This window comes from Chiroxiphia lanceolata, chromosome 1 (assembly GCF_009829145.1).
Source record: "Chiroxiphia lanceolata isolate bChiLan1 chromosome 1, bChiLan1.pri, whole genome shotgun sequence".
Taxonomy (NCBI): Eukaryota; Metazoa; Chordata; class Aves; order Passeriformes; family Pipridae; genus Chiroxiphia; species Chiroxiphia lanceolata.
In genome coordinates this window covers 136,728,482-136,748,079 of record NC_045637.1, presented here as the reverse complement: position 1 = coordinate 136,748,079, position 19,598 = coordinate 136,728,482, and the positions used below count along the sequence as shown (strand labels likewise).

General features: G+C 36.4%; 1 protein-coding gene across 1 annotated transcript in view; it reads left to right on the top strand.

The window, feature by feature from the left end:
• Window positions 1–19,598, top strand: part of NEBL (nebulette) — a 138,130-nt gene that overhangs the window by 31,397 nt on the left and 87,135 nt on the right. Inside the window, 4 exon segments of the mRNA XM_032683620.1 lie at window positions 12,929–12,972; window positions 13,520–13,685; window positions 14,183–14,405; window positions 14,501–14,572. Coding sequence (XP_032539511.1) covers window positions 14,340–14,405; window positions 14,501–14,572 — 138 coding nt within the window. The 5' untranslated portion in view covers window positions 12,929–12,972; window positions 13,520–13,685; window positions 14,183–14,339.

Genomic DNA, 19,598 nt, shown 5'->3' with positions numbered 1-19,598 from the left:
TTTTTCCAATAGCATACGATTCTGAATGAATTTTTGATGAAAGACTGAGCAGGAGTCATTAATATTCACTCAGAACAAAAGAGCCTTACTAAAGTCAACTCTCACTGCATTTTTCTTTTTATTCCAAACACCATTCTGAACACATATTCCAAACACCATTCTGAACACATATTCCACTGACCTGACCAGGGTAAATGTGGAAGAAATTCTTCATACTGCTCTGTATTGAACCAACATTTCTTATTTATTTAAAAAGACAAAACATTTTGTTTTTATTTACTGAAGGAACACTTGAGTGTTCTGAAAGGAGGTGATGGTAAACTGAGGCACCATGTGGAAAAACATAGGGATGTTTGATTAAAACCAGGATATACACTGTCTTTGGTTCTTCAAATGAATGATGTAGATGAAGAGATTTCTGCGTCTTTATGGATCTTAAATACTGGCAGATAGTATTTGGCATAGTATGACTCCAATGCTTTATATTATCTTTCATAATGAGCAAAGACATGAAAACCTTTTGTCTTTTTCTGTTTAGATTTGAATCAAGGCAAATGCATATTTCAGTATATAACAGCTTATGGAGGAGCATTGTTCTATTCCAAATTATTTTTCCCATGGATGGAGAGTATATGAATAGATTTTTTGTATACCAGTGAGTACATTTACTGTTTTTGACAGAGTACAATCTGCAGTTTAGAGTGCAGTAAACTAAACTGTACGGTGGATAACACATCTTGTAAAAGAAGGAAAGCTGGATTTTAGTTCTAGATCAAAATTTACCTCATGAACTCATCTTCTATTTATACCTTATTGATTTTAAAGTTCAGCTAACTTTAGCTTATTTTCTAAGCTCTCCCCAGCTCCATTTTAACTCTGGAGTACCTATATTGATTACATTGGTAATCAATACGTATCAGTTACTGTGTCTCTCTTGACAGCATTCCTGAAAAGATCCTACCTTGAAGTGTTCTGATAATAAGAATTATGTTGATAGTGATTTCAACCATTTCTTGTACCAATGCTTTAGATAAAATGACTAACTCGTATTAAACAGATTTCTAAAATCTTGTGTTTTTCGGGTTGTTGTGATCTGAGCGAGTTGTTTCAGGGCATGCATGAAAGTGGGCTGTAAATAATGAGAATTGTTCTACACTGATAATATTATTTTGTAACAAATTAATGAAAAAGTAAATTTCAATTCAGCATAGTCTGTAAAAGAGGTCACGTGGCATTAAACTGAGTAAAGAATTTGTGCTAAACTAATTTTAACCTCATCTTTGCATTATTCAAGTAAATATTCATGCTTTTGACTAAAATACAGGTCTTGCAGAACAGAAGGTTCTGAGCCCCTGTAATATTTCCTACTATTTATGGACTCTACTATTTTCATACATGAGAATTGTGTATGGCAGAGATTTCGCATATATTTGGTGTTAGACATAATTCTGATTTGTTAGAACCAGACCCTTTGGGATTAGTTGTGTTGTCCTTATTGATGAAAAGATAATGGCTATCTACATGGGAAGAAAACTTTTGTTGGGTTTTTTTAGAACACAGAACATGTTTATTTTTAAACACTCTTTTCTTTTGTGGCTAGAATGGAAGGGAATAGTACTGAATTAAAGCATATAATTAATTTGAGTCTCCAGCAGAATTAATTGTAATTTGTAATGGACATAAAATCTGTGAGGAATGTCCATATTCTTGCACTGTCTGGAAATCATTTTACACTAGAAGAAACAAATCACAACAGAAATCCAGTGCTTTTCAAATGAAAGCAAAGCAGAAAAGACTGATAGACTTGAGCAGGAAGTAGAAGGAAACTAAGTTTTATGTAACAAAACTGATTAAATTTGACAATATGCAAATTCATCAAGTTTTCTACATATGAACAAATCCACTTACCTGCTTTTATAACTTTTATCAGTACATCTGTTAAGTCAAACTGGGATAAAGGTAAAATTTTTGCAGTTAAAGTTCAGATAGAAGTAGGCCTTCAAAGAAAAACCTAATTGAAGTGTATGAAGTTAAGTCTTAGTATTTTGTTGGACTTGAGACAGAGATCGTATCATTCAAGGTCATTATGCCTGAGTACAGACTTATTTTCTCTGGTTTACTTACTTTTTTTTCCATTTTTTTTTTCTTTAAGGATTTTTAAAAAAATTTCCAGGATTCAGGAGTTCCGTTCTTGTAGTGACCCTATGCTTCTTAAAAGTTGAGTCCCAGAAATTGGAGTGTCACTTCTGTAGACTTGATCTTGACCAAATGGTAATTATTAATTTTCTACTTTAAGATTGTTAATAGTTTTATGTCTGGCAATTTATGTTGTTCTTTTTGGAAGTGACTAATAACAATATAAAATTTTAATTTCAAAACCAACAACTTTTATTTTAAAAATTTTTATCTAACAAAGTTCATGAGCACCTCATATACACTTTTTAGCTCTTAGTCTTGTAACGTTACTTTAAATGCTGCTAGCCTGATATATGATATCTCCATCTGCCTTGATGTCATATGACGTTATCCAAATACTGTTCAGAAAACCTATTGGGTCTGGTCCACCAGTTCATCATTGTAAAAGTTCTGATATTGAAAAAATTCAATCTGCAGTTGCGTTTTGAACTGGTAATCTGTCTTCTTAAATTAGAAAGTTGAATATCAAGACAGTCACAAAAGATTTGTGTGCTCAGGTGAGATATTCACAGGGTGTCATTGTCAACACTGTCACACGATGTGTATGAGCAGAGAGCAGAATCTGCAGCTCTGTTACAGCATCATGCAAGTATTCAGTATCCAAATGGTCCCTTGTCTGCCCAGTGCCTAAATCCTAGCAGAGCCTCCCAGCTGAAGTCTTCAGGCAGAATTTGTAGCTTACCTGCCACTCCACAACTGCAGTGTATGTGTCACAAACACGCTTCTCAGGAACTGGGTGTTTAGAGAGAGGAAGGCTTATTACCATTTTCCTGTTAGTTCAGGTGTGATGACATTCCTCTGGGAAGTGATAGACATTGCTTCCAGCCCAGCGGGTGCTTGAGTCCATAGCTAAGGGACCTAATCCTGACTGTAATGGGGATTGTGATGGGCATTTTGCTAAAGCTGTACCATGGTGTAGACAAGAACAGAAGGTTCATGGGCCAGAGAAGAGTCTCATGAGGGAGCAGAGCTCTCTGGCTGAGTCTTGTGGTTATCACACACTAAGGACTAGATGTCTCGATTCTGGCTACTACTCCAAAGACTGTTTGAATGTTTAATGATAGTGAAACAGTAAGACTAAACTCATTATTAGCCTTTCAGGCAACATGAGATCAATATGACTTGTGCTCCGATACTAATTTTTTACCGCAGTTTGATTTTTAGCTTTAGAAAGTTCTAACATCTTAACCCCCCCCCGTGGATAGCATTAGTCAAACAGTGTGCTGTGCTGGATGTTAATATCCTAGGATTTAAATATAAGCTTGGGGAAGCTGAGTCTGACATATTTTGAATGTCTACACAGAGCGTATTATAGCTGCATCTTCATGTTGCAAAGAGATGGTTTAAAATTGTTAAAAGGAAGTGAAATGTGTAGTTACATCTGGGGCTGTAGAACAGCATCCACATATGTAAGATTAGGCACTTCCCGCCCCTGGGGTTTGCAGTTTTGTATTACAGATTATCGTTATTGCATACACTTTTCTGATGAGATTGAGAAATTTCTTTAGCTGTAGTGTAAAGCTGCCAAAATACATTTGCCACAGACCTTAAGGCAAATATAATTCTTCCAGAGGCAGCCTCAGGCTTTGGAGGTTTTTGTGCTGAAAGGCAGGCTTAGACTTCCCATGAGATCATCAAAGAGATAAAAAGACTAAAAGCTCTTCAAAGCTGGGCCTTAGGCCCTAACACAAATTAATTCTCTGGTGATGGTTTATGTATGTAAAAAAATGAATAAATATTTACAAAAATGCAACTAGACTTGAAATTAACTTTTTAATATTACCTATTCTTTTGAATTGAAAGAAAAACATCTTACTATAAATTTAATTTAGACATCAGGTGGCCAGGAAGGAACATGGTATTTTCTCGCCCTTTCTGTATGCAAGATTTCAGAGGTTATCTTCCTTATTTCATGCTGAGTAGTTACTGCTGATAACTAAAGAGACATTAAAATTGATTTGCATAACAACTAACTGCACTGTTATTCTAACTCTATCCTGCATATTAACCCAATCGATTACTAATTGTAGCTTAGTATAAGGTCCTAAGTGTTTATTACGCCATACTCTCTTGTGGAGTTTTCCAAAAGCATTATATGCCTTAGCTAACCTGTTGTCTATCTCTCCGTCGAATCATGGGTCATCTACCGCCACCACCTGCGTCTCCTAGAACGCTTCCATCAGCGCTGCCTCCGTACAATCCTTAACATCCACTGGTCAGATTTTGTGACCAATACATCTGTACTAGAGCAAGCAGCTGTCACAAGTATTGAGGCCATGTTACTGAGAACGCAGCTGCGATGGGCAGGGCACGTCTCAAGGATGAAGGACCACCGCCTCCCTAAGATCCTGCTCTATGGTGAACTTGCCACTGGCTGCCGCATGAGAGGAGCCCCGAAGAAAAGATTCAAGGACTCCCTGAAACAACATCTCAGCCTTGGCCATATTGATCACCATAACTGGTCTACTCTGGCCTCCAATCGGGAGGCCTGGAGACACACCATCTATAACGCAGCTGTCTCCTTTGAGAACTCACGCAGGATCACTCTCGAGGAAAAAAGGCAACGCAGAAAGAACCGTGTCTTGCAAAATACACCATCTAAGGAGTCTTTCTGCTGCGCCTTTTGCAATCGGATATGTCTATCACGTATTGGCCTCATAAGCCACCAGCGTGCCTGCAGCAAATGTGGATAGTGCCTTCCCAAATCTTCGTTCGCGAAGCCTAGCCATGATAAGGTCCTAAGTGAAAGAACTGATTTATGTTCAGATCTCCTTTCACTTTTTCCTTTCATATTTTTTTTAGGCTGTATCAACACTAAAACTTGTTTAACAGGGAGGTGTTCTAGGGAAAAATCCCATCTTCAGTGCTGTAAATAGAGTATTATAAGTTAAGAGTTAGTTTATGCTGGAAACGACTTAACAGAAATATGACTGAAAAAGAGCCAGGAAAAATCCTGTTGAGAAACTCTGTGATATCAGCATTAAAACTGTAGGGCTGGGAGTCAAGAAATATCGATTCATTGCAGGCTCCCTTTCTTACTGTGGAGATGCTGCTTTGTTTCATGGCTCCCTGTTCTCCACCTTGTAAAACAGAATGATAGGATTATCATATATCTTCAGGTATAGAGCAAGGAGCAGTCCTGTAGAGTAGCTATTTATCCTCTTTACAAAATTCCAGATGTTCAAAGGAGATTTAAGACAGCTTGTTCTCCAGATCAAGTCTGCTGCACCTCCCAAACCTCTGTCTGTACCGTGATTGTCAATTGGCCATGAATCAGCAGCATGATAGGAGCAGGTTTTTTGATCAGGCTTGCTTACTACCCATGGCTGTTCTTACTTAAGCCTGACTCCAGCTGAGGCCTCAAATGCCTGAGGACAGGGAGAGGACTTGGCTTGCTCTGTGTCTGTATTCTCAATCAAAGGCTTTAGCTCTGTATTTATAAAATTTTTTAAATCATACCCACAAGATGAGTATGAGTAAAAAGTATTAATGTTATTAACAGTGACCAGTGATCATGCCCAGAGATGGTATTTCTGGATAATTTGTAGTGTACAAAACATTGCTATAGTATTTCTTTTGCCTCTCTCCTCTCAGGAGGTACTTACTGTTGTGTTTCACGCAGTGCAGGCAGTAGCCTTCTTTGATTTGAAGAACTGTAATTCAGCGTGCTTTTTTAAGTGGTAATTTAGATATACTGTGTTATACGAAGAGCATCGTGGCACTATATTTTTATTATTAATTTATAGGAACTATTTTTTCCTATAGTAAAATATAAGAAATGACATTTTAATAAATATTATGATGGTTCTTAGTAGATGGAGAATTATACTCACCTAAAAGTATCAGTATCGAGATAACTGCAAATTTAAGTTCCACTGTTGTCATTGCTTGTTTTCAAGAGTAACCAGGTCCCAGGAATGACTAAAAAGTAAGATGAAGCAAGAAATACCAGTTTTGTGTCCACTACTGTTTTGAAGAAAACAATTCAGACTTGAAGTAAGATGATGCTTTAATGCGAAAGCAAATTAAATAACTGATAAAGCAAAATTGCTTTATATATTTTTTCATAATTTTTTTGTGAATGATGGATCAAAAGTAAGCCAATTTAAAAATAATACATTCTTCTGCTAAAATCTTCACATTTATTTGGAAAGTGCTGGATCAGCTTTTATTTGATCCATGCAAAAGAAATTTCCCTGGATGTAAAAAATTTTTAAGCTGAAATTTTGCAAATAAACTATGGACCACAATTAAAGTAAAAGGTAAAGTTTGATGTAACTTGTTTTAAAAGACTAAAAAAATCAAATCATGAATCATTCTGCTTCAGATATTCAATTAAAGTTCTTCAAAAAGATGATCTGCATTTCTTTGAATATAAAAATATGTTACTAAATGCAAGTTGACATTTCTAAATCAGGTACTTGCCACCTCATCAATGGTATAAGCAGAAAAGTATTTTTCAGTGGATAGTGGAAGATGTCTTTATCATCTTGTCACTGTTGTCATGGAAACTTGTGTATATCATTGTTAAACAGTGTGTGCATAAGGATCTAACATTTCTGTGACTTATTATTGCTAGCTATTGTATTTTTAGTGTATTTTCTTCAACATCATAGTCAATGCTCATGAACTTGTAAGTTGCTCTCCTTGATTATAACCACGAACACAATTACAGGATTAGGTTGTCCAGAGAGCCCTTTATATGGGATTCTTTGTTAAAAGGTTCTTTTCAATACAGGTTTATTAAGAGTTGTATTTACAAATCCATTGTAGCCTGTTATAAGCACTTAAAAATTAATATTTACTCTATTCAAGTAGACTATTTTGACACAGTACCTTTTTTGGGAAAGAATGAGCTATCTATCAGTCATTATAAACTCTCAGTCTTGAAAATTATGGATCTTTTCTGAATGTGCATTTTATATGTTATGTGCTTTTTTTTTTTGATTACACTGCTAAATTCATAGTACAGCTCGTGTGTATAATTGCCTTAACCTATCAGGCATGGCTTGACCATGACAATCCAGATTTAATGCTCCTGGACACAAAGTATGTGTAACTTATTTTTTTGTTAAAATATTATGATGGGTACAATTCAGAAAGTAGAAAAAAGAAGGTGAACTGTTTTTTTTCTTTCCAAATGAGATTTAAGAACCAGTAATTTTACTCACAGTAAGAGTGCTGTATGTTTTACATAAGTAAAGGTTTATTTTTGTCTTTTAGTGTCTGTAGGTACTACAAAATATACCTTCTTCTTCAATTATTTATGACTTAAAATTATTTGTCTTGATAAAAAAATGAAGTCACTAAAATAAACTTTTCATCATTGAACAAGTGACTTCTGTTATTTCAAATGTGTTAATTAAATTTCTTTTCTTATCCTGGCCTGTTTGGTTTCATCTTTTGTGTTTTGGGGAGCTTTCGGAAGACTATTCTGAAATTTAAAAGCTATTATTTTAAATAACTGTCAATGGAGAATGAAGTTTTTTGTTTTACGGTTACCTGTCTGTAGCAATTTGATGCAAATGTAACTTACCCGAGAATTACAGTACGCATGAAGTGTTCCAGAACAGTACAGTTTTAAGGGTATTTTTAAAGGTGTGTGTTACATATGGTATTGGCATTGTTCGGTCCAGAGAGTTACAGTAAAAGGACTATGAAAATACAAGCACAGAAATATGAAGAAGAAAAAACTCAATTAAATACGAGTAAAATAAACCACCATGGCTTTAGTTTCTAGGAAAAAAAAGCATTCATTAGGTAAGTGAGGGTTATAGGCTGAAAATTAAATTTATAGGAAATGTCCAATTTTCTCTTCCTGCTCCAGGAGTTTCTGTCAGTTCAGGCAGTTAAATTCAAACTAATGCCACAAGAAAAATTCCTGGCAGGCAAACATGCCCAATCTATATGGCTAAGGACTAAAAAAGAGTCTGTATGTAAGACAAATCCATTTTTCTGTTATTTCAGATTACAGTAAGCCGTATATGAATATATAGTCACCAAAAGAAAAAAGGAAATATCTTTAGCTTTTTAGGATTTATTGAAGCCAAATGAAATTTGTTTATTACTGGCCTCATACCTTTTACCTGCATTTGCTGATGATTTTAGCTGTGATTTATAGCAAAGTAGAATTTCCAAACTCTTATTGTATATTCCTGTCTCTTTCTTCCATAGGACCTAGTTTTGGATCAAATGAAATTTTTGTAAGTGGAAAACTTTGATCTATCCAAACTTTTCTGCATTTAGGGAGTCCTAAGAGAAAAGCCATATATCCCTGTATTTCCCTCTTCTGCCAAATGTGATTTTGGTTTTATGGATACCTGACACAGTAACCCGGTCAGCTGATAGTTTCATTTTCTAGCCATATTCTGTAGAACAGCCTTGTGAAATCTAAACCTCCAGCTGCAGAGCAGAGAGATAGCTTGGGTGTGTATTGCTCTCCATGGGTTTCAGGGGACTAGCATGCAGGTCTCTTGGCCACTTAGCATACAGATGTAGCACCAGGGCTTCAGTTTTGTAGGTAATAGGAAAACATATCATGACTATTCATTGTTGTAATGTAATAGTGAGAGGTGCTGAAGAGCCTTAGCTGCTATACCCCAGAGCTGTTAGCTCTGGTGGACTCCCATACCTACCTGAGCACTTGGGTAAGGGGGAAGGGGCTTTATGACACTGAACAAGAAAGGGAATTGCCACAGCTGTGTCAGGTGGAATGGATTAAACAGTTGCAATGCAGTCAAACGTGGCATCTCAGCTCCTAATGCATCAGCTTGTGAAGAGAGCTGTAGGAGGGATAAATTTTTCAGGCTTCTGGTTAAACTGAAAATATTAAAGGGGTAGAAACACCAAATTGCTTCATCGTTGAGGATTTAATTTCTTGACAAATGAAAAATTAGAAAAAAAATTAGGTGGAACTGTGTATCCCAGCTAGGAAATACCATTTTTGAGGCTTAAAAAGTATTGTGTAAACATTGTAGGCAACTATAAATATTGGCAGAAAAATGAAGCAGAGGTTTTGGGGTATTTTTAGAATACATTAGTATGTGAAAAGCTTTATGTTGATTTATTTCAATGTATTATTCCTGATCACAGCTAAGGTTACATCCGCATGGCACAATCTTATGCCCTGATGACTACTTTCAGTTCTGAATGGGTTCATTTCTCAGGATAATGAGCTCAGACTACATTGCTTCTTGTATATAGGTTAGATTTGGTATTATGATGTGAAACTAGCTGTGTACCATACAGACATCTGAAATACTCTGTCATCAAAATCCAGTTGGGCTAGACAATGTCTTTGAGAGTGTGTGTTTGCAAAAAATGTCTATATTTATGTATTTATTAGGCACTGAAAATTCATTAGATTTTCTGGGATTCAAGAGTCAGTATTCTAATGTCTCATTTGTATTTGTCTTTAAAAATATCATTGCCATTCTCTGCTTTACCAAGACCTTAAATAAAATAACTTACATTGAATGAAAATCGTAGCTTAGAACCATGAGGTATTTGCAGGTTTTGAAGTGTTATTGATAAACGCAGTGTTAATGATCTGACAGATACAAAATTATGGGTAAGTTTTTTTTCTAAATAGAGCCATCTCTTGAACTTCCTTAGTTAATGTGAATTGATATTTAATTTTCAGGGAGGTTAAAACTGGCAGGCTGGGATTCCTCTAATTATTCTGTTTGTGATTCTGGTGCTGATAGCCTAACTATGAGCTTCCTTATGCAGGGCTGCTAGGAACTTCTAGTTAGATAGATGAGCATTTCTAGAAATGAGAAGTAATTGAGTGTCAACACTTACAAATGCCTTGTGTGCTTTTTGAAAAGACACCACCATCTGTGTTGTGTTGAATTAATTGTACTTATTTCAGTGATGTGTGTGTCTGTCCAGTTAGAGCAGAAAATAACATTTTAATTTCAGGGATGTCTGTGGGTTGATTTTTAACTCACTGGAAATAGGAAAAGCACTAAAACTCTGCCTCTGCTCTTATTAGGTTTTCAGTCCAGAATTGAAAGAAGTATATTCATAATGTGTACATACCTCTCAGTATAATGCTATGCAGACTTCGACCTGAAATACTTTGGTCCTTAATTTTTGCAACCTGTGTTCAAGTACCCTGTGAGGAATTCTGCATTAAATAGATTTGAGATGGTGATGTTTCTGGTATCTTTACTAGGACAAGCAAAGCCTCTGCTGTTTTGTGAAGTGGTAGAGAAGTAGAGAAGTGGTAGAGAAGTTCTTTCAGTACATGTCGATATCTCATATCTCAGAAGGCTTTTAGGGATTATGCCAAAAAAGTCCATTAGTATTGTTTGTTCAGGGACAGAACTGAGAATCACCGCTATATTGTTATGTGAATCAGGGCCAAGATGAGATGAAACATTTTAACTTTCTGGGCTAACAACTCCCAAACGTATTTTTTGAAAGATTGATAAAGGGACAAGGAGTTGGTGTGGCTTTGGCCAGATGTGGACTCAGCTGTGTATGATCAAAGTGGGAAAGCTGCCCAACTGTGCGGCTGAACCATTCACATGCTGGGTCAACTTGTACTCATGGAGACTCAGGCTCATTTACGCCCCATGTTTCTTCTGCTTCTGCCTCCTCAGCAGATATGTGTTTAAAACAAGTACTTGAGTAATGTTCTGTGTCAAAAAATAGTGCATCAACACAAGCCAATGACAGCCCTAAGTGTCAGGAGATTGAAATGTCTCCTTTCATAGGATAAACCATATAGTTTGCTTCTGGAATGCTTGTCTTCTCTTATAAAAGGTTCATACACAGTGAAGGTTGCATATTGCAAGTACTGTGCTTCTGTGAACAATTTAGACAATGTACAGTTATTTTAATGTTGTTGCATCTTCTTCAGCAAAATAGCCCCATTATCAAGGCTGAATCTGAACTGAGGTGTGAAACACTCATGCAGGGTGGATGGAAGTAAAAATGTGGAGCTATGCAGCGTTTCCTTACAAAACTTGAATGAGTTGGATACTTCCCTGAAGAAGCCATTTTTCCTCTTTGTATGCATATTAAGTTATCTATAACGCAGTAAGAAATTCTAATTCCGCTGTGCCCTGTGTGCATATAAATATTGTGTATACACAGCACTCCTTTACAGCATTTTCTTAAAATTTTGTACAATTTGATTTTGTTTAATCTGTGCTGTTTCATGCCAGAACAAATGACTATGGATTATTCCATTATATGTAGTGGAAAATGGTTCAGAAGTGTCAGTTTGGAGATTTTGGTAAAAAATGGAGGTGAAAAGTAATCTTTAATACAACATAGTTCATAATTGTTTTGGGGATGTAAAGCTCAGCATTTTAACTAGGCCTTTGTTCAGATTAGATTTAGTATTTTTAGCATAGTTTTAAAAATGTTGTAAATGTACACAAACATTCCTGCTGATTCTAGATTATTTATTGCCTCTTATGGAAGAAATCAAAGCTTTTTTCCCATGCCTGGAAGTGTTCAAGGCCAGGTTGGATGAGCAGCCTGATCTAGTGAGGGGCACCTTTGCCCTTGGCAGTGGCTTGGAGCTGGATTATCTTTAGGGTCCCTTCCAACCCAAGCCTTTCTATTATTCTTCTCTATCTGCAGGCTATTAATTGAATCATAATGCACTTCTAAACCATGCAACTCTTAAATAGTCCTAACAAATTCTTCTCTGAATGATATCCGGATATATTAAATTTTCAGACTTGCTTTATTGCACAGTGAATTTTAGCTGATAGTATTCAGTGTTTTGAGGAGGGAAAAAAAGTGAAACAGATTTCTGTGTCATATAGTATCTTACTGTGTCTGTTACGTGAAAAGTGGAATTTTCAATAACTTGGGTACAATTAGTTGATTCTGTGATATTTCCCCCTTACTTAGTGCATAGTGATATATTTTTCTTTAATATGATTTATATATATAATATATATCTATATAATATATATATAATCAAGTTATAGCTGCTGTCTTGAAATTCTTGTATTATGGAAGCTACATGGGACATAGGGCATTTGAATGCCCAGTTATGCCTGACCCAGATCATGCAAAAATGAGAAAAAATAAATTGAATCCAAACAGTTAAAGATAATAGAATGGAATTGAACGGAATATTTCTGTTGGAAGGGAGTTACAATGATCATGAAGTCCAACTGCCTGATCACTTCAGGGATGACCAAAAGTGATCTTGCAGATTTTTATTATGCAGAAACCATTGCAGGGAAACCAGAATTAATATATAAATTTTGGTATGTCCTGCTGCTGAACATGCATGAGATACAATGTAAGCAGGTTAAAAAGCTGAACACCTCCCTTTCCCCCTAAAACATGAACAGTTTTGACTTTGTCATTTTGACCGTAATTGCTTTCTGGTGCAAAAAATAGCAAAAGATTTCTCCATATTCAGCAAGCTTTGCAGCTACTAATAGCTTTTCTCTACTCTCTTAAATATTTTTCAATGTCTTCACTTAAAAAATTTATTAAATGTAGGAAGAAAGGGGAAATTGACTGCACTGAGAGAATATAGTATTTGCAATACCATAACAAAAATCCCAAAGTGAAGCCTTAGTGCTGCATATTTGTCTGGCACTTTTGTAGCTGCTCTGTCTCCTTAACATGTAGTCCTTGAAATCACACGAGTCTGTTGTTTAGAAATATATTTGCTATGGCCATAATCTTGAAAAACCACCTATTACTATGAATATGCATCTTATAAGACTAAACCATTTGTTTTCACCAGGATGAAACACCCTGAACTTCAGAAGCAGTCAGCATAAATCCCAGGTAATTTTCATCTATTCAAACCAGACTTCTAGGTTTAACCTAAACTTTAGCAATGCCAATCCAAACCTGAACTTTAGGAGTTTATATTTGAGAGTGGAATGGAAAGTCTTGAAGTTTTCTGTACCATTAACGTATAAAGAATTCTGTCTCTTGGTTTAGGCTGAAAGCAGTTTGTGCCTTTGTTCTTAATACTTTTTTTTCATATTTTCAGACCTTAACTATGTCAAATGTTTTATTTTTTTTTCTCATCTTTGAAATGTTTCTTTTTCTAAGGAAATGTATGCTTTTAAATAAGCTCTAAGGATGTTGTGTTTGCACACAAGTACTTAAAAGTCTTTGAAGTTTTTTTTTTTTTTAAAGAGCACACATTCCTTATATCTTTGCCTGATTACAAAGCTGTGTAGTGGTGAATGACTTTACTAGATAAAGTTCAAAATCATGACCTCTACAAAATGAGAAATATACAAGCTACAATTTGGAAAGAAAAATGATCTTAAAATGTGGTTCCTCCAACTGGTCCTGTAATACCTCCTTGCTCGTTTTACAGGAGTAAATACTCTGCACCAATCTACATAAGGATATCTTTCAGCTTCATTGCAGCTGGAGTCAGTGACTTCATACTGAAAGAGGCTGGTTTTGAGTCTACAGACCATGACAGTTTGTAACAGCAAAGGAACGTACATGTCTGTGTGAATGCATAGCCATGTATACCTGTAAGTAATACAGACTTGTCTGTATCTATGTATGCACAGATTTAAACTGTAGCTAGCATGATATGGAAAGTATTTAAGGAATTTTATAAACTTTGCAGAAAAGAAGTAATTCTGAAAAATGTACTAGCAGTTACATCTACTGGCAAATGAGAATAGTGTGCTTTTTTTAAGTTAAAAAGCTCTATTATTGGGCCAACAAAGTTTTGTGATAACTGTTTTGGAGTCATTGATGCCTGGAATCTTAGAACTGGGCAGTTTTACCATAAACTTAGAGTCAATGTTCCCCTTTTAATCCTGTTAATTTTACTGCATTACTTATGTTGCAAATTAACTGCATCACAGTATTTTAATTGTGTTCATAGTCATTTTAAAAATAGTTGATGGGGATAGGTCATTTAATTATATTTTATCAGTAAGAAAGCATTAGCTCTGCTGTGACTGATAGCTAGCAAGGCCATCTGCAATGCTTTTCAGTTCACTCACACTGAATTGTTCAGATAAAGACTGTCAAGTGCTGCCTAAAAAAGAAAGGAGCCGTGGTGGCATTAAGTGCAGTGGAGGACACAAATCCAGGCATACTGGAGGATCTGAGCTGTTTCCTGCAGCACTGAACCTTTTCAGAGTTTTCATTGTTGTTTCCTGCAAAATATTAAAATGCGAGTGTCTGTCATTCAGGATCTCAGGGAGGATGAAAATGAAAATGGGGAAGAAGAAGAAAAGGTGAGTTAAACCCCAATAGCTTTTAAAAGTACTTTTTTCCTTCTGTTGTTACTCTTTAGGACGATAAACCTGGAATGATTACCTTTCTCTTACAGGTCTTCCTCAAGCCTGTTATTGAGGATAGAAATATGGAACTGGCCCGAAAATGCAGTGAATTAATAAGTGATGTAAGTGACGGTGACTATTTGCATCCTTATATTTGAATTTCTTTTTTCAAGTGTGTTTATACTAATGATACATATTTTCTCAGATATGTACAATGTAGCATGTACCCATCCAAAGCTCAGATATAGAAGCACACAAAATAATAGAAAAGCACACATTATTCTAGTACCTTAAGTTATCAGCCACAGAGGGATGAGCTTTTCAGAGCACTTTCATGGTATGAAACACAGGCCCTAGAAAGGAGAATGTTTCAAAATGTCTGTCAGGTGTCTGCCATGAGAACACTTCGGCTGCTTTCATCAGGAAAATGCAGAATTTGTTCTGATTATAGCCTGTGTAGTTTTATTGGTTTGAACAGAACTGGGTTCAGTACACGTAGCTGTAAGGAGGGAGGTTAAAAATGGATTTTGAATGTTATCTATTGGTCTATGGTCACAGATGCTCAAAACTGCTCAGCGTATTGTATTGACTACGCTTATAGGACAAATCCACTGAAATGCTAGAATATCTTTAAAATTATTTAACTAGCTTATTCTTGACTTAGTTACTACAGATTTTTAAAACTGTTTATCAGTTATAGACATTATATAAGCATCATAGATCAGATCCAAGAAATTACTGAGCAGGGAATGACTTTAGAATATTTTAAAGAAACTGAACAGTAATGTCAGGCTCATGTTGTGTTGTAATCTATATTTAGATTTGTGATGTTTATTTTGTGGAAATAGAACATATAGAATCTACATTTTAGGTATAAATTTTAGGGGTTATGTATTAGAAAAAAATAGGTAATTCAGAAGAGCAGTATCTGGGATGTGTAAGTGTTACAGTGCTGGCTTGAAAGTGTGACTTCACAAGGTCAAAGTTTCCACTTTCCCCATATATCTATTTCAATTTTCACAGAAAGAATGCTGGAAATTGGATAGGTCTTTAAGAGAAGGTACCAAGATGGCTCCCTTGTAATCTCAATCTACTTTAGGAAGTAGTAGAGATTAATAATATTTTTTACTGATAGCTATCTACATGCTTTCTTTGGGAAAAAATAGCATATGGTGCATTAAGTGCCTGTCAACTCATGTAAAGGCCAAAATGAAAATGGACCTGGAGCACTTGTCTGACCCAAAATACATTTATTGCTTCCACGCAGCTTCTTTCTGAATGTGGTTGCTGTTCTTAAAGGCAAAAACTTGTTGAAAAACGCTGAAGAAATATTTTCTTTAATTGAAAAGGAATTATTACTATGCTATGTACCCATTAGGAGTAATGTTGGCCGTGGCTGTTAATTAACTGACAAATGGAGTGACTATATTTTCTCGGATTTTCTGCAGGGCCTTGAGAGCTAGGGTGAATAACTAAGTCAAGCCAGATTTCTGAAGCTTGTAATGGTTCAGGGATTTTTTGCTGTAAACTTGTAATATGTTTAGCCTACAACTGTGTTAGATTTTCCTTGAGATATGTCAAGCATAATGGCAAAGTGTCATTAATGCTTTCAAAGCAGCAACAATATGTACAGGTCCAGACCAATTAATTTAAAAAAAAAGACTCTGTGTTTAAAAATAGCTTTCAAATTTAGGGCCTTATTCAGCCTCTGATGAAATCAGTAGGTGTTTCTTCCTTGGCTTGAATGGAATATGTACATTTATAGAGTATGAATGTTGGTCCCCAGAATTTTTGCTATAATGGAATTTCTTATGTTCAGTGAAGTCCTTTGTGCTGGGGGATAAATTGTTTACCGTGCACACTTCGTTGTGGAGACCAATAAACTGCCAGGAGTTTGCATTCTTACCTTTGATTTTTGAGTCATTGACATTCAGAACTTCTTATATATTCCTTATCCTTTTTACCATGAACCTTTGCAGAAACTACTGTTTGTGTGGATGTATCATTGGTGTGCATCTGTTTTATGTGTACAGTGGTTTTACGGCGCTTGCAGTTTGGCCCGAAAATGACCTTGGGAGAGCAGCCTGTGTCCTTGCTGACCACGAGACTGGGTGATTGTCTTTCTCTGATGGTGGAGCTGTCAGCACAGCTCCTCCATCAGAAAGCAGTGCCAGGAGTGCACATGCCTGAGATACTGATGTTGCGTTATGCTTGCCCTGCATTCTTTGCTGGCTGACTTTAATTTGGCAATATGGTTTTAAAAAAGTGTTATGATGGCAGTCCTTAGTGCATGCATAGCTGTCAGCCTTGAGCTGTATGTAGGGGAAGTTGTGTTAATGTCCTCCTGTTCTTGAGGAAATCCCCAGTTTCATTTGAGGTTGGCAGTTGTTTGTTCTGTGGCTGTGATACCCCTGGCTTGTTTCTCTCAACAGCCATTTCATTTAATCTCTCTCCATGATGCAATTTAATTCCGCAGATGTTTTCAAAACTGTTGTGTGTTTGAGTTATATGAATTACCTTCCTTTCCAGGCCTTTTCTCTTCCATATTGAAATTGCGCCCATCCATTTGCTTGTGGCATATTTTCATATTTGTTTTGATTATGGGGTGTGATGTTGTCAATACTGTTATAAGCAGAGATGGGAATTATTATACATGATATTTGACCAAACTATCATAATCCTTTTTGGTAGAATGGCAGACACTCTGCCACTGAGGATTCTACTCAGTTTTGGTCATGTGTGGTAGCAGTGCATCTTTTCCCTTATATAAAAAGTAGAACTAGCCATTTAGCTGTCCTTGCTTTATCATGTCTCGGTTATAAAGGCCAAAGAGACCTAGAGTCAAGTGGAGGAGCAGTGTGCCTTTCCACTCATACCAACAGGGTTCTGACCACCTAATTCTGGGTGCAGCTGTTCCCCTGCACTCGCCATTAGTAGCCACACCTCTAATTCAGGAGGACTTTGAGGTCCAAATTGCTGGAGACTACTAAAATACTGTGGAGTAATAGTACGCCTGCCATTTATTTTCTCGTGCTTTTCTCTAGGTTGCTGCAACCGCAGAGAGAGGATTTTGTATTAGATGGATCCGTAGTCCAACACAGTTCTTAGTCTTATGAGAGATTCTAAATTAATTAATGTAGGGTTGGAAAGTGAGTCCTTAGTGGAAAAAAGTTCCCTTTTGTTTTAGCATAAAAGCTAGATAGGAAGCTTTGTTGTTTTTCCAAACTTAAATGGGTATTTGAGACATGACAGTTCTACAGTGGATCTTGGCATGATGACTATTGACATGGTTATTTATATTAAAGTTGGATTAGTATGTGCCCCTGAATACAAAGGAATGGTTGCTCCTTGGATTAAGCTGTTACCATTGGAGCCTTTCCTTTAGTCCACAGTCTCCCTCTGTGTTTCTCCCTTGAAAAGGCTGATGGAACAGGCCATGGATGAGATGAATTTTCTTGGCAAACTGGAAAGCTTCAGCCTAAAGGTTGGATGCCCTTGTTTTTTAAAGTTGATCTTTCCGTATGACATCCGTTAAGAAACAAATGCAGCTTGAAGCTTGCTGTTTTGGTGGTTGTCTAGGAATTTTAATCCACTTTTACTGGATAGCAGTGCTGCTGGTTAGACTTAGTTTTATGATGAGTCAGGGAGAAGAAAAGGATAGGGAGAGAAACTGGACCTTTTGAAAGAGCAGTGACTCCAGGCCATCATATGCAAATTTTTCCTATTTGTTTTTTTCACAAGGTTTACCAGATCTGCTCAGTCTAAACAGCGTATTTTGTTATGAAGGGCAAGTTGCTTGCAGGCAAAATTTCCTATTTAGTATTTTAGACATTGAATGTTTAACTCCAAACCTTGAAGAGGAATGTTAGCTTCTCTGCCTATTCCTTCCAGCCATTGGTTATGTTCGGTAGCCAACCTCTTGAGCATTTTGGTTGCATCATTTACAATAGATTTGTTTTTAACTGCGGATGTCATGACTTCATTATACTTGTTGCATATCGTCTTCCATCTTTCTGTTTCCCAGCAATGTGGACAATTCTGTAGCAGAATGGAGTGTGTTGGATCACAGTTTGAACAAACATTTTGTTATATGTCCTTTCTAAATGGTCCATTTGTGTCCATTTTGTGGCCTCTGTGGGTTATCATAATAAATGTGAATAATAAAGGAGTAAGGGGGTGGTATTAGTCCTTTACTGTTTTTGGGTAGTTTGAAAGCATGACTTCTACAGCAGAACAGTTTTGATTGTTTCTTCTGGTGGTGTTTTGTCATTCCCTCCAATTAAGATACACCTTAGGAAGCTTTTATGTTTGAGTTTTGAATGTAATTATTGCTCTGTAATTAAAATGGATGTAATTACAGTCATCTTCTGATACCTATGGGTGATTTATCTAAGCTGTGAGCAGCAAGACTCTCTGTCTCCTCTACCAGAGTCACAGTTTTACAGGAGTTCCTAGTGGGAATGCCATCAAACCTAACCAGTAAGCAGTCAGCTCCATAGATTTCCCATGCATGTGTGCAGGTTGAACAGTAGGTGCCTGCTCATGTTGATCATAAAACTGCACTTTTTTTGTATATTACTCTGTGATTACCTTGGAGTACAGTGTCATACACAGGTTACATGAACCACTGGCTTTGTGATCCCTGAATAAAATCATGACGCAGTAATGTTACACCCATTGTTCACCAAACAGTTTTTATTTAGAATAGACCGTAGTCCACAAAGGCAGACAATATGATTTGGTAATGAGATGTAGATTCTTTCAGTAGTCCAAATGTGGATAAGTTCAATATTGAAGTTGTTTACTGTGTGAGGATTAAGTAATCATGAATTTGAGATGAATTCAGCATTATCTAATCCATTTTGCAGTGTACAGAAAGTTTGCATCAGAATGTACAGGAGCTGATTTTGTGTAAGCTGCCATCCTTCTCATGAATTTTCCAGGTCCCTGTAGAGAAGCATAGACTAGAACTTGTGATATCCATTAAGGATTCAGAGAGAGAGGAAATTAAGACTGCATATTTCTGTAATGCTCGGATGCAGATCATATTGCTTCTGTCAGTGCTTGTCAGCAAGTCTAGAGTGCATAAATGCAAGCTGCTGTTATGCAGAATGTGAAAATGGGGTTAGAGAAATAGTAGTAGATAAT